Here is a 16,264-nt window from a genome sequence, read left to right as displayed (position 1 = left end):
ATCACACTTCAGGTGGTCTCAGATACTTTTGCGGCTCCTACTCAAGTTACTAAGGACACACAGCAAGACAAAAGATTTTTTTCCTTAAAATGTTATGGGTAGGGTGGGGAGGGGAAGGGAGAGGAGAAGAGAGGGAAAGAGAAGAGGAGAATACTCCCGGTTTCTGCCGAGGACACTGGAGTGTTTAAAAAAAAAAAAAAAAAAAAAAGAGGTCTTGGTTTCAGGTTTAGTCTTAGTTTCCCATTTTATTAGTTAGACCAGGGATTGGCAACCTTTGGCACGCAGCCCGTCAGGGAAATCCACTGGCGATCCAGGATGGTTTGTTCACCTGCAGCATCCGCAGGTTTGGCTGATCGCAGCTCCCACTGGCCATGGTTCACCGTTCCAGGCCAATAGGGGCTGCGGGAAGCAGCGTGAGCCAAGGTACGTGCTGGCCACCACTTCCCACAGCCCCCATTATGGTGGCTACTTTGCATCCAAAAGTACAAATACACTGGACTCCTTCAAAATCAGGGATGTAGAATTTAGAACAGAAAATATTTACCAGTAGCTGAAATCCAAGAGGAAATTACTAGGGCTGTCGATTAAATCGGTTAACTCACACAATTAACCCAAAAAAATGAATCACGATTAATCACAGTTTTAATCGCACTGTTAAACAATAGACTACCACTTGAAATTTATTAAATATTTTGGATGTTTTTCTACATTTCCACATAGTATTCCGTATTGTAATTGAAATAAAAAAGTGTATATTATTTTTATTACAAATATTTGCACTGTAAAAAACAAAAATAGTATTTTTCAATTCACTTCATACAAGTACTGTAGTACAATCTGTGGTGAAAGTGCAACTTACAAATATTGATTTTTTTTTTTGTTACCTAATCACACAACAAAACCATGCAAAACTTCAGAGCTTACAAGTCCACTCAGTTCTTCTTCTTGTTCAGCCAATTCATAAGACAAAACAAGTTTATTTACATTCATGGGAGATAATGCTAACTGCTTCTTATTTACATCACCACCAAAAAGTGAGAACAGGCATTTGCATGGCACTTTTATAGTCAACACAGCAAGGTATTTACGTGCCAGATATGCTAAACATTTGTACACCCCTTCATGCTTCACCCACCTTTACAGAGGACATGCTTCCATGCTGATGATGCTCTTTAAAAAAAATAATGCATTCAATTTGTGACTGTACTCCTTGCGGGGGAGAATTTTATGTCTCCTGTTCTGTTTTACCTGCATTCTACCATATATTTAATGTTATAGCTGTCTCGACTGATGACCCAGCACATGTTGTTCATTTTAAGAACACTTTCACAGCAGATTTGACAAAATGCAAAGAAGGTACCAACGTGAGATCTCTAAAGATAGTTACAGCACTTGGCCCAAGGTTTAAGAATCTGAAGCATCTTCCAAAATCTGAGAGGGATGAGGTGTAGGGAATGATTCCAGAAGTCTTAAAAGAGCAACACTACCATGCAGAAACTACAGAACCCAAACCACCAACAAGAAAAATCAACCTTCTGCTGGTGGCATCTGACTCAGATAAGGAAAATGATCATGTGTCAGTCTGCACCGCTTTGGACTGTTATAGAGCAAAACTCATCATCAGCATGGATGCATGTCCCCTGGAATGGTGGTTGAAGCATGAAGGGACATATGACTCTTTAGTGCATCTGGCACGTAAATACCTTGTGACTCCAGTTACAGCAGTGCCATGCGAACACCTGACTTTCAGATGACATTGTAAACAAGAAGCGGACAGCACTATCTTCTGCAAATGTAAACAAATTTCTTTGTCTGAGCAATTGGCTGAACAAGAAGTAGGACTTGCAGGCTCTAAAATTTTAGATGCTTTTATTTTTGAATGCAGGTTTTTTGTACCCAATTCTACATTTGTAAGTTCAGCTTTCATGATAAAGAGATTGCACTACAGTACTTGTATTAGGTGAATTGAAAAATACTATTTCCTTTGTTTTTATACAGTGCAAATATTTGTAACCAAAAATAAATATAAAGCGAGCATTGTACACTTTGTATTGTGTTGTAATTGAAATCAATATATTTGAAAATGTAGAAAACATCCAAAAATATTTAAATAAATAGTATTCTATTATTGTTTAACAGTGCAATTAATCATGCAATTAATTTTTTTAATCACTTGACAGCCCTAGAAGTTACTGATTATCACAATCCCAAATGTTATGGAGCAGTTAGAAACACCAAACTGACATATTTTAGCCAATTTATACTTGAGCATCTGCAAGGGAACTGGCAACTCCTAGTGCACAAAAGAGTCCATAGAAGAGATCTGAGCGGGTGTTTATTTTCCTGCTCCGAGACTATACTAGCTCTCTCAACTGCATTAATTCTGATGGAAAGAAGTGTGGAAATCCGCATACATCCAGACTGCAAAACACCACTTAAGACATTGGCTCACTCTTGTTCAGCTGTTGTGCAGTCAGCAGGAACAAATCAGGGCACTAAGCTTTCTGAGGTCATGATTAGGGCAACCTCATCAGAAAGTTCAGCTCTTTTTCACCTGCTGGTTAGGACAAAGAGCACAGAAGAGGGGACAGGAGTAGTTCAGGAAAACTGTTTCTATGAGACATCCGACCTCCTGTATTACATACAAGAGTAGAAAAACATTTCATAGTATGTAACACGCTACACGATACTGCACAATATTTTTTTTATGAGCTTCAAAAGGAAAAGATTGAACAAGCAACCAAAGATGTACTCGATATCTTGCAGTGCTATGGTTAAAGATCAATATGGTAAAAAGTCACTACTCTGATAGAAGATTTATGAGACATTCTTCTGGCACTTTGTTTATTTATAGGACATAACTAAATGAAGCATCTTATCCCACCCAAAACAGAGGTCCACTTTATTAATTATTAAAGGAATGACTGCTTAGTAACATTCCTTAGACAAAGAATATTTAGATCTTAGTCATTCCTCGGTTTAAAAAACAAAAATATTAAATCTGAATGTTCCTGCTTGGATTAAAATTGCACAACATCTGTTGTCACATCTTTAAAGCCTGAAAAAGTCTATATATCTCTATATATCTCTATATATCTGCAAGTAGTAGAGCAGACAATCCACCCAAAGTAGTATTATCTTGGGAAAAGGCTGATCACAGAATCCATCTGCGCTGAGTATTTGCCAGTCATTATGATCTTTGTAGACAAACACTTAGTTGAATGATAATTGTAGTGACTGCAGCCGAAGATCACAAAATGAAAAGTGGTGCATTATGTATATTTAAAAACTTGTTCTTCATAACAACTCTTATTTAATATAATGAAATAAGCCGCACAAGAATACACTATTAGAAATTTTAAGACTGATTTTTTTTTAAAGGTACAGAGATAGCATTTGTTTTCACTGAAAACCACTTAGAAACAAAACATTCCTGATAATCTGTAAAAATGGTTACTCTGTATTTCTTCCAAATATCCTTTCACTTTCCATCCATCATCAACATCTCATTTTACTCAGTATTGAACTATTTCTGAATGTTCTGCCTGGTTTCAGTACTCAGTTGTGGGCGTTAATATTTATACAGATTAATAAAAATGATTCATATATGGGAACCAGCTATACTCATAACTTAGTTGTAATGCTAGCTTCTGAGATATTAAAATAAGGAAATTGATTTATACAAAATTCTGACAACTAACATTTTACAACTTGTTTAATACCATCACCTAGTACGGAAGAAAAAAAAGATTAGTAGTTAGAGATTGCAGAGAAAAATATACTATCACATGATTAAATAATTGAGCAGCATGTCCTTTTTTGCTTTTAGTTGTGAGTGGGTTGCAAGAAAGATTTATCCAATTACATGCTACTTTCATTTGTCTTATTATTTTAGTGTGTGATGTAAAACAAAAAAGCCCCAATCATCAATCAAGAAAAAAGTCAATGTGTGTTCTCCATTAACTACTGCAGCAGGCTCCATCTGTCTCCCAGTTTTCAATGAACAGACTAAAAGCTCATTCCCCAACCAATTTATAAACACCTTAGTACATTTCATTGATATGAGCAGTAGTTGAGTTAATTAATGCTTTGCTTCATGATTCTACTATAAACCCTTTACATCTATTGCCTTTCATTTATAAGAATCCCGAAGCATTTTATTGCTGGACAGCCCAAATTTTAGAGATGTGTGATTGTAGGAATAGCATATAGAAATCAGACATGCAATTGTATGCACAAGCGTGCAGTTAAGACACATAGCTGGCCATTTTGTGCAAGAAAATATTAACATGCATGAATGTGTAGATAAGCACAAAATACTTACTTTTTAAAATAATGGAAATTATATATGTCACTAGCAGGTAAAATTATTTGCAGCAGCCAGTGTATATAAAATGACACCTCAGATTAAAGAAAAATTCTGCCATTGTCAACTACATAGAATGGCTGTCACTATGCCTTATAGGGCTTTTCAGATTAAATCCCTCCCCCAACCCCACATCTCTCCCTTTTACAGGATCCAAGTGAATAGGGAAAAAGCTGGGGAGGAGGTGAGGAGAGTAATTCTGGCTTCCCCACTGTGAAGGTCCACTGAAGCCCTGAAAATATTATGTAGATTGCCCGGAAGCAGGGTGCATTTTATGGCTGAATTAAAACCTGTTAAATAATTAGATTAGCTAGCACTAGATACTTCACATCATAAATTTCAGTCGTCCCCCCCCCCCTTTTTTTTTTTTTTTTAAGGAGACAAGCAAGCTACTAGTTAATTGAAATTAAGCATACATATTCCAAGATCAATACATTTTTCCCCAGTGAGAGTTTTAGAAAAGTGTCATATTGATTCTTGTTTTATTTTAGAAGAATATTTTAATATGAGTTTTTAAAAGGTTATTTTTGTAGTCAAAAAGCATATATTCTTTGCAGATCCATCAAGTACATTCTGATTAAAGTTACCTTAACTTTTATACCATCACTCAGAGCAGGGTCATTTCAGATCTAAAAGATCTTTAAGCTTATTTTTTAAAACGTAACTTCTGTATCAGGGAATGCTCCTTCAAAAATTCAAACGTCAAATATCCACTTTGAAATGCAGACTTTTTTTACATTGAATCCATGAGTAATAAGATTTAGTTTTACATTATGAGGTGACCTAACAGATGTTTTTAGTATGAATAGTAAAGAGACATCTGTTTCCAACTAGGTCACTGATTTGGTATGCAACCTGAACATCACTATTGACAAGGCAGCTATGAAAAAGCTTGATGAATCCTTATTTCCAACTGTCTGCTGCAGATGCCAAGGAGAACCTGATCTTGAGTAATGTTAGCAACACAGTCAAGTCCTTGTAAACAAGCTCTTGAATAATGGTACATTAAAGAGACATATCAGGTAGGGTACAACATTTACTATTCTTTCAGCCTGTCAACAATCCTTGAGCTATCTTTTTTATATGGATCCTAGCAAGGACCTCAGTATCCTAGGCTAGTTAAAAAAGCCATTTATGAAAACATTGTTAATTTTGGGGTGTGAATGTCTGCAAGTCTGTCCCCTCCATTTCCCCCCCTCCCCTCCAGCCTTTATACAAACTACATTCCAGGTCTTTACTACTAGACAGTGGTCTTTTAACATGTCCATCACATGTTCTTCTAGGAGATTTTCCACACACCACTACATTATTGTGCTAGTGCAGCAGAAATAAACTGGACTACGAAGATACTAGCCTTATTCATTTTCAGTGCTGAGTGAAGTAGAAAGACTGAAGAAGAAACGCAGCAGGTGAGAAGTACATTAAGTTCTCTTTTTTGTAGTGTGAATGATTCCAGGTTACTTTTAGTTTCTTTTTTAGGAGTTATTTGTGTAGGAGGCATTTATTTTCATAGGCAAATGCAAGTGAATGGTTAAGCATGTTTCAGAGAATAACATGGTCAAACATAGTAAGAGTTAATCTACAGTAGGTATAACTGAAAATAAGGAACTCACTGTTATGGTTAGAATAAATCAATACAGTCCAACAAATAGTGACATCAGTAGTGATAAGTTAGCTGGGTAACCAAACAAGTCAGTCTCCTTACTGGAGACTATTGTAGCTGGATTCTCTGCTAATAAAGAACATTGACAAATATGAGCAAAGGATGCCTTAATTCCTTTAGCATCAAGAGTTTTCCTTGGAGAGTATATTTTTAATACGTAATTCAGAAAGTTATAAGCAGTGCACTGACTTTCTATTATATACTAATTCTATTATTGTGTATTTTGCAAGAAAAAGTCTGTCTAATTTTTCCACTTTAAACTGGCTATTGGTCTCATTATCAAAAAATATATATATTATAGGCAGATTTTGGGGTCAGAGGATATTGAGATTGTTAACTCTAGTTATGAGCTGCCACATGATACCAGGAATACATTGACATAGGAGACTCCCAGTAACTCAGGAATTAGTTACTGGCTACTGGCCAGTAAGAAAACAGGTCATTTTTGAGGATGGAGTTTGTGGGAAGTTATGTAGATTAGGCTCAAATTAATTTCATTCTATTTGATGGTCTCTTTACATTTGATAGAATCATTAATGCCCAAGTATTTTCACTTAGATTCATTGGGTCTGGGCATCTGCTTATTGCACCCATAAGGTTTTTTTTGGGGGGGGAAGAGGGGGAGATTTGGCTATTAAAAGTTACAGAACAAGGTGTTACTGCCATCATCTACCCTCAAGTTTGAAGCTGTTTCAGGGGAACAAAATACATTATCCCACTTATGTCCTATTTGTAGCAATGTCACAAGAAGATGAAAGTGAAGAGGATCACCATATTCCCTTTAACTAGATGGGTGACAGGTACTATGTAATGTTGTTGTAACCATGTCAGTCCCAGGATACTAGAGACAAGGTGGATGGGGTAATATCTTTTATTGGACCAACTTCTGTTGGTGAGCCAGACAAGCTTTAGAGCTACCTAAAGCTCTTCTTCAGGTCTGGGAAAGGTACTCAGAGTGTCACAGCTAAATACAAGATGATTACATGTTCAAAAAAAGCAATTCTCATCTACATTGACAAAAATCAAAGAGATATTTTAAACACACCAGGAACACCATTTTCCATATATACATTTCCCCATGTTTTCTTGTACATAGTGTTTTATTATGGAAACTCCAGCTTGGCTTTATCAGCTATTACAATAGAAAGTCTACTCTCTCCATCCATATGTACACCACATGGTGTGTATGACTCAGTAAAACCTGTTTAGTTGACCCATTACCACTCTTACAGACCTTCTCTCCTAGCATTTAATTTGAGAAAGCATCCCCTTCTGTTCAAGTGATGGATGTTAAAACTCCATCACTTCCAAGAGCTCTGGCTGAGTTCCAGGTCCCCAAACAATTCCATCACAACCCCACACTCTCTTGAGATACAAGAAAAAGTTCATTGACCTGTATGGCGTCAGTAACCAGCTTCCCTGTCCTTTCCAGGGTCACATTCTGATGGTTTACCCTGACAATCCTATGTTAACAAATTTACAAAGGCCCCAGACTCTGCATCTTAATTCCAACCCTTTTTTTTTTTAAATAAATAAAGCCTTTGGGCTGTCCATTTATTTACAATTCTAACAAGAAAATAAATAAATAAATAAATCAGGAACAGGACCTGCAACCGTGAGAAGATCCCTTTCTATGGTCTTGTATACACAAGGAAGTTAACCAGCATTACAACTATAACACTATACTTCAATGAACCAAACTGAAAGAAGGTCACTATTATTCTGAATATGACAGTCCACATGGGGAATAATACCAATATAACGAATTGTGAAATTATGTTATAGTAGGGCCAGTAAGTTTCCCAGTTTAGACAAAGCCTAAGTGAGAATTTTAATGGCTCCCTACTCAATTTTACAACCCACAGAGTAAAGGGAAATTTTCCATTTATCGAACATCTATTCCTACAAGACATTGAGTCAGTTTTCTTACTAAAATATCTCACCTTACAATTAGGGCTGTCGATTAATCGCAGTTAACTCTCGCAATTAACTCAAAAAAATTAATCATGATTAATCGCACGGTTAAACAATACAGTACCATTGACATGAAATATTTGATGTTTTTCTACATTTTCCAATATATTGATTTCTATTACAAACAGCCTACAAAGTGTACAGTGCTCACTTTATATTTATTACAAATATTTGCATTGTAAAAATGATACATGATACAAGTACTGTAGTGCAATCTTTGTCTTGAAAGTGCAACTTATAAATATATATATTTAGTTACATTGTTTTGTGTTTGAGTGCAGTTATGTAAAACTTTAACCTACAAGTCCACTCAGTCCTACTTCAGCCAATCACTAAAATAAACAAGTTTGTTTACATTTATGGGAGACAATGCTGCCTGCTTCTTATTTATAATGTCACCTGAAAGTGAGAACAGGCGTTTGCATGGCACTTTTGTAGCTGGCATTCCAAGGTAGTTACATGCCAGATTTACTAAATATTAGCATGATCCTTCATGCTTCGGCCACCATTCCAGACGACATGCTTCCATACTGATGTTCGTTAAAAAAGTAATGTGTTAATTAGATTTGTGATTGAACTCCTTGGGGGACAACTGTACGTCTCCTGTCCTGTTTTACCCACATTCTGCATATATTTCATGTTAGCAGTTTGGATGATGACCCAGCACATGCTGTTCGTTTTAAGAACACTTTCACAGCATATTTGACAAATCGGAAAGAAGGTACCAACGCGAGATTTCTAAAAATAGCTACAGCACTCGACTCAAGGTTTAAGAATCTGAAGTGTCATCCAAAATCCGAGAGGGACGAGGTGTAGAGCATGCTGTCACAAGTCTTAGAAGAGCAACACTACGATGCAGAAACGACAGAACCCAAACCCACCAAAAATAAAAATCAACTTTCTGTTGGTGCCATCTGACTCAGATAATGAAAATAAACATGCGTCGGTCTGCACTGCTTTGGACAGTTATCTAGCAAAACCCGTCATCAGCGTGGATTCATGTCCCCTGGAAAGGTGGTTGAAGCATGAAGGGGCATATGAATCTTTAGCACATCTGGTACGTCAATATCTTGCAACGCTGGCTGCAACAGTGCCATGCCAACTCCAGTTCTCACTTTCAGGTGATATTGTAAACAAGAAGCAGGCAGCATTATCTCCTGCAAATTGTAACCAACTTGTTTATCTGAGTGATTGGCTGAAGTAGGACTTGTAGGCTCTAAAGTTTACAATTTTTTTAAAATGCAGTTGTGTGTGTGTGTGTGTTCGCGCGTGTACACACACACACACACTTGTAAGATGCACTTTCACAATAAAGAGATTGCACTACAGTACTTGTATGAGGTCAACTGAAAAATACTATTTCTTGTGTTTTTACAGTGCAAATATTTGTAATAAAAAATATAAAGTGAGCACTGTACACTTTTTGTATTCTGTGTTGGAATTAAAATCAATATATTGGAAAAAAGTAAAAAATATTTAAATAATAATAGAATACCATTTAACAGCATGATTAATTTCAATTACTTTTTTTAATCGCATGATTAATTGCGATTATTTTAATCGCTTGACAGGCCTACTTACAATCTACTCTTTTGCTTTCTGAAGTTTTATTGTGATACTAGAGACACAAGGTGGAGGGGGTAATCTCTTATTGGACCAACTTCTGTTGGTGAGCCAGACAAGCTTTAGAGCTACCTAAAGCTCTTCTTCAGGTCTGGGAAAGGTACTCAGTGTCACAGCTAAATACAAGATTTTTAGCATATCTCGATCTCTTCAATCTTGTATTTAGCTGTGACACTGAGTACCTTTCCCAGACCTGAAGAAGAGCTTTAGGTAGCTCTAAAGCTTGTCTGGCTTACCAACAGAAGTTGGTCCAATAAAAGATATTACCCCATCCTAGATTTGTCTCTAGTATCCTGGGACTGACATGGTTACAACAACATTACATAGTACCATAATTAATGCAATAAGGTATAAAAAAATTAAGTTGAAGTACAACATTTTTGATAAATGCTATCTTCAAAGTACAGTTAGTATTCAAAGTTTAAAACTCCCCAAACTTATTTAATTAATGTCCATAAATTTCACAAATTGAACTGTCGTCTTTCCTTTTACACCCTGGGCCAAGTCCCAGTATTTACTAGGATGGATTCATTTTATAGCCACGTAAATCTGAAGCTGACAATTTAATAGCCGCTTTAGTTTCTATCTGAAAGTAGGAGGCTTAAAGATAAAAATAAACTTGAATTTACTGTGTTTCCATCTCAGGACACGGGAGAAAAGTTGTCATACACGCTATTTGGTATAGTGTTCAATAGGACACAAACAAATACTGAATTTTCATGCTCTTCAGGATACAGGTCACATCAAACATATTGCTCTTCTTCTGATGCCAACTAGCTATTAAGCTCCAGCACAAGCTTGAATTCTCTTTTTTCCTCACCCATCATAAGAGATTTTCTTCCAGCCTCTAAACCAGTTTTGTAGTAGCGCCAAGTAGTTTCTTGGCTTGAAATCACATATCACTACATTACAACACCTCCAGCATTCAACACATTAAAGGCCAGGTAACCAGACACACATTTCCAGTAAATTAAACTGCCAGTGAATTACCCTTAGGATAAAAATATTAATTGGATATTATGGCATTGGATCCATTTTATAAATAAGCACTCAAAACTGAACTAACATTAAAGAGAGCACAGAGGAACTAAGCAAAATAAGACATTGTTGCATTGTGATGGCAAAATTAATTTACAAGGACAGCTTGTTTATAAACAATCATTGTTTACAAAATAAGTCACTAGGTTATCTCCACAAAATTAAGCACAATTCACACACATGGCCAATATATGTTTAAATGTAGGTAACGTGTACTACAAAGGCTATCCCTAGTTAAAGGGAACACATAGGTCATGTAATTCCAGCTGAGGTTGGAATGCTGACTCATTTGGCAACTTGTCAGTAAGCCCCATGACTTAGTGAAGTCGTCTGTGCTTCACTGCTGATCCCAAAATGAGTGTGTGTGGGGGAGGGGGGGGGGGAGGAATCTAACTTCCATTCAAAATTCATTAGGGGAAAAAAAAATATGGTACTACTCACATAGCAGGAGAGCTAACCTCTTCCAATTTCTGACATATTTTTGAGTTCCCAACTGTAACTCAATTCTAGTAAGACCACAGTTCAGCAAGGCACTTACAGATGTGGTTAACAGCATGTGAATAGTGACTACAACAGGATTTACATGCTTAAGGTTAAGCATGTGCTTAATTACTTTGCTGGATTGGGAGATAGAGTTTTCCTGTCACTGGAGTAACAGTCCTTCTCCTGGAAGCTTACGATTTACTGCAGTCTGACAGAAATGGGAACCCTATCGAAGCTACATAAATGCCATTATGCCAGTATTTAGTTTTTTGATTATTTTTTTAAAACACACACAGACGATGACAATCTATACAGATAGAGATGAATATATTTCTCTTTAACAGCTTCAAAGGTCTAATTTATACTACAGCCTCAGGCCAGTCCACACATTTTATGTTGTATGAACAAGAAAGAAAGAAAGTTGCTGTCCAGGCCCCCCTCTATCTCCATCATATAGTAGTCATCAAGCCACTTCACTTGCCATTAAATCATAGCCAAGGAAGGAAGCTGTTACTGTTGCCCAGACCTGTAATCAGACTAATGTCCATGCTGCTGGCTTTGCAATATTTTTCCAGTACCATAAATCTAATTAAAAATGTCAAGAGTAATTTACATTATTTTAATGCAATAAGATACATTATCCTTATTACTGTGCTCTCATTACACCTTTATAGTAAGATGCAAAAGGGTCCAATAAGAACCTTGATCAGTTTACGTAATAACATTTTTTTGTACTGCTGCAGCACTCGGAGATCCCAACTGAGGATCTGGGACACACTGTGCTAGGTGCTGTGCACAGATGTAGTAGAAAATCACTGCACCAAAGAGCTTACAGTCGAAGCATATGACAAGAGAAAACAGGTAGATACAACAAATAAGCAGAGGACGGTCAAGGTAACAGTGAGACAAACAAGCACAATAAGCAACATCCATTGCTTAGCCATACAATTTTGTTTAATATGGTATACCAGGAGAGGGAGGGAGGGAGAGTTTAGGATGTTTTTACAGTGTTACTGTAAAACATATTGAGTTAAAGTATATTACTTTTATATGATTGTTACTAAGTTGAACAGCAAAATGTTTAATGTACATACTCAAGCCATATTGTTGAAATTGGATTACGTTAAAACTTGAGTTATTCTAATGCCTATTTTATCAACAGAGTTAAAGACAATTTTTTTTAAATGCTTTCATGTCATTTATTTTTAAACAAATATTTTAATACATCCCATATGAGTTCTTCAGGTTCACACACACACAGACACACACACCCCTGGTCCTAGACCTGACAATGCCAATTCTTCCTACTGGAAAAAAGGAAAAAAAAAAGTCTGACTACTGTAGTGGTGTTAGAACTGGTGAACTGAAGACACTAAATTAACACGTGAAATGAAACCTCAAAAAAGTACAGTATATTTATATTCACCCACAGTCCTCATTTTGTCTTACAATTTCTGCTTAAGCTGTTTCACATAGTAAGTCAGCTAATTCATACATGAGGCGGTGATAAACTCTTCTTAAGACAGTGTTGGCTAGCAAGTTATTTTCAGAAACAGGAATAAGAAACAAGTGTTAAAACCTTAAAAGGTTATATTATGCAAGTCAGATTTAGTACACGGTTCACCTTCAGTGGTGAGATGCCACATAAACCAGGAGTTTGCTACTGAAACTAGCAGAATTTAGATATACAAATGAAAGCAACGCTACACAATAATTGCACACCTTTTTAAACATTTAAACTATCATTTTAAGACAAGAAATTCTAAATTAACAGTCCCAGCATAACCTTATCTATGTGCCTAGTGCACAGCACACAGGGTCTTTCATTATGTGATTACACAATTTACATTAATACAACGGGACAGATGCAATTATTTCAAACCTTAGATTAATGTATTTTAGACAAGAGAATGAAATTCAAATTGTGTCAGTCTTTCTAAAAAAGTTCAGAAAATAAAGATCTTTCTATTATTGTCCAGTATGTCAAGATCCATCATATAATGACAATCCTTACTGCAGTGATGCACGCCACCAGGCAGATTTAAGCTTCCCACAGCAACCTTACTCCCGATCCTGCAAATGTTTACATACATGGGTAACTTTACTCAAGTATGTAGTCCCATTGACAGCAATGGGGACTATTCGCATGAGTAGTCAAGTTATACATGTGCATAACAGTTTGCAGAATTAGGGCTCTGGTGTGGAATTTCTTGACTTTGTGCAATTAAACCTCAGACAAAGCTGTGGTTGGTTTAATGTTTTGGTATTTAAGTAAAAATTCAATTTTAAATAACTTTCTAATTATTTGTTCCCTAAACTTCACCTGCCTTTCTTTGAACATACAATCCTGAAATACAGTTAAATGGATTTTCTATTAACTTCCCAAAATATTCAACTCAATGCTAAGAACAAGTATGAGTAACCTCATCTCCAAAAGTTATTTCAGAAAGTTAAAATTTGGGTCTCTAGAAATCTGCAGTAAATTTTGTCACTTTTACATTGGGATAGTCCCCCCTGGATTCTATGAAAATTTTGGAGAAAATCCTGCCAGAATAGTTAAAGTATTCTTTATTTCACCCATTCTTTCAAAACCCCTCTCCCTCCAAGATTTTATTACATTATTCAAAATTTCCAGTCCCCCTAGATTTTTTATTTTATTCCAGACTTAAATTGGGGAGGGGGATTTCACATTTGATAGAACATTCAGTTATTTTTATATTTGCAACATTCTCCTTTTGCAATGTCCATCTAAGGGAGTCCCACCACACTGGGTGAAGCACAGCCACTGTATGTTTATAACGTACTGACCAGCAGTGAATAAATGCAGACTTTTTGGTTTTCATCAGTAAGATTCATGAATAAACACCCCATTTTTAATATTTCTGCACTGGCCTTCAAATTGAGTTGGAAACAGCATTTAAAGTGCTTTCACATAAATCCGTTTCAACACAAAATTTTACTACCTCCACACTGGCTGGACAAGTTACATTTTTTTTAAAAAAGATACTTTTAATCAATCACTTTCTCATCCCCCCACTCCCCTCCCAAAAAAGGGGAGGGAGAGGGGGAGAAGTAGTAAAACATTTTGATTCAGGAGGACTGATGTTAACAGTACCCTCAAACACTTCTCCTTTTCTGTTTGAGGCTGAATGCATTGGAGGACTTAAAATACAACTGCAGCCCAAGATCTTGGTTCACCACCTTGGAGAAGGCCTCTTAGTTGTCCCTGTATCCCTCTACATCAGGGGTTCTTAATCTGGGGGTTGGGACCCCTCAGGGGGTCGCCAGGTTATTACATGGGGTGGGGTAGAAAGCTGTCAACCTCCATGCCAAACCCTGCTTATCTCCAGCATTTATAATGGTGTTAAATATATATATATATATAAGTGTGTTTAATTCATGGGGGGGTCACACTCAGAGGCTTGCTGTGTGAAAGGGGTTGCTAGTAAAAAAAAGTTTGAGACCCACTTCTACATCAGTTACCCCCTCCCAACGGTTACCTCTCACCCTCTCCTAACTCAGACCTGCGATGAAATACTAGTGTGCTTCACACCCTCCAAAACAATTTACTTTGATTTTCTATTAATGGCGGAAAACCCAAACCTTCAAGAGGGAGAACCACGGCAGGGCCAGAAACAGCCTGTTTCACAGTGCCAGAAGGTACAAAGGTAGCTTTCCTGCTCTTTGAGCCCAAGTTACCGCTAAATGCACACGTTTCTGAATGATTACATCTTCACAGCAACCTCTGAAGTACGAGGCAAATGCAGCTAAACTTAAAGGATAAAGTCCAAGTGGTAATAAGATTACAGCGGCACATCTAAATGTGATCTGCTTACTCCCACTGACATAACCAGCCCTAGCCACTGCAGCTGGTTTCTATAAAGCACCGCACTGAAAGTGGGGCGGTGGGCAGAGGGAAGCCGGAAGCCTTTTCAGAGAACGGTGAATGCAATCGTGCTTTGCATCCAGTTGGTTTCTTCTGCTGCAATTAGTGGCTGGAACTCAGGCTTCTTGGGTGGGTGGGAAGAGTTCGAGCAATACAAGGAGAAGTTACCAAATGAGATTTCAGAAGCAGCCTCCCCCCAGGCAAATCCCTTGGGAGCGACTCCCCGAGAGCGGACTAGGAACACAATGAAAACGCCGAACAGCCTGTGCACCTCGATGTGCAGGGAAGAGAGTGCCCAGGCCTGCTGGAGGGTTTGTGCAGAGACACGGGCAGGCAGCCCCCGCGGGACCAGCATCCCCTGGGTGCGCTGCTCTCGCCGGGATATTAATAGTCGCTATTAACCTGTTAGCGCGCAAACGCACCCGCCCAGGCACCCCCCCCCCGCCTGCTAACGCTACGGAGAATACATCGCAATGACAGCGAGGGCAAACAAACGCTACCGCCGTCCGGGGGCGGGCGGGGGGGTGCAGAGAAAGGGGCTCCAGGGAGGACACGGCAGAAGATCGCAGCAGGGATGAAGGGGAAATGAAATGCAGCCTGGGAACCACCCGGCGTCCCCTGCCCGCTGCAGCGCAGCGCCCTCCCCCCCCGCGCGCTTACCGGCCAGTTCGTCGGGCTCCAGCCCGCTGTCCGCGTCGGTCCCGCACACCACGAAGTAGTGAGCGAAGCGGCAGGGGGCCGAGCCGGGCCCGGGGGCAGCGCTCCCGCTCATCCCTGCTGCTGCTGCTGTAGCCGCCGCCGCCGCTGCTGCTGCTCTGCGCTAGCCCCGGCGCGCGGGGGCCGGGCCGGGCTCTCGCGCTCCTGCCGCTGGTCACAGCGGCGGCGTCTCCATCCCCAGCGGCAGGTCTCGCGCGGGTCCCCGGGCGGGGGGGGCGGGGCGGTAACCGCGGCTCGCGCCGCTCCCGGACTCTCTCGGGCCGCGGCTCGCGCTCCCGCAGGACCCCGCCGGGCCCTAGAGCGCAGCGAAGGGCTCGCGCCGCCAGCAGCGAGCGCTCCGGCGGTGGCAATGCCCCCAGCCGCTGTCAGCTGAGCAAGGGCGGGGGGGGGGGCAGCGCCGGCTGGGCTGAGCGTCCTCCCTGCTGCAGCAGCCAGTCACAGCGAGGGGAAGGGGCGGGCACAGCGGGACATTTAAATCACTGCACTGGAGTGGGGGGCGGGTACCGCCCAGGCA

At 39.1% G+C, this 16,264-nt stretch overlaps 1 protein-coding gene across 2 annotated transcripts in view; it reads right to left on the bottom strand.

Moving 5' to 3' along the window:
• The window catches only part of DENND5B (DENN domain containing 5B), a 181,022-nt gene extending 165,083 nt beyond the window's left edge, over positions 1–15,939 (bottom strand). Inside the window, exon 1 of one of the 2 annotated variants that reach the window (XM_044990556.1) lies at positions 15,694–15,939. In XM_044990556.1, the coding sequence (XP_044846491.1) occupies positions 15,694–15,805 (112 nt within the window). In that variant the 5' untranslated portion in view covers positions 15,806–15,939. The remainder of the gene's footprint in view (positions 1–15,693) is intronic. The other variant, XM_044990563.1, reaches the window with a different exon arrangement.
• Positions 15,940–16,264: the final 325 nt, after the last annotated feature.

Source organism: Mauremys mutica, chromosome 1 (assembly GCF_020497125.1).
Source record: "Mauremys mutica isolate MM-2020 ecotype Southern chromosome 1, ASM2049712v1, whole genome shotgun sequence".
NCBI classification, from domain to species: Eukaryota; Metazoa; Chordata; order Testudines; family Geoemydidae; genus Mauremys; species Mauremys mutica.
Note: the sequence above shows the minus strand (reverse complement) of the source record. Positions and strands in the feature narration are given on the sequence as shown.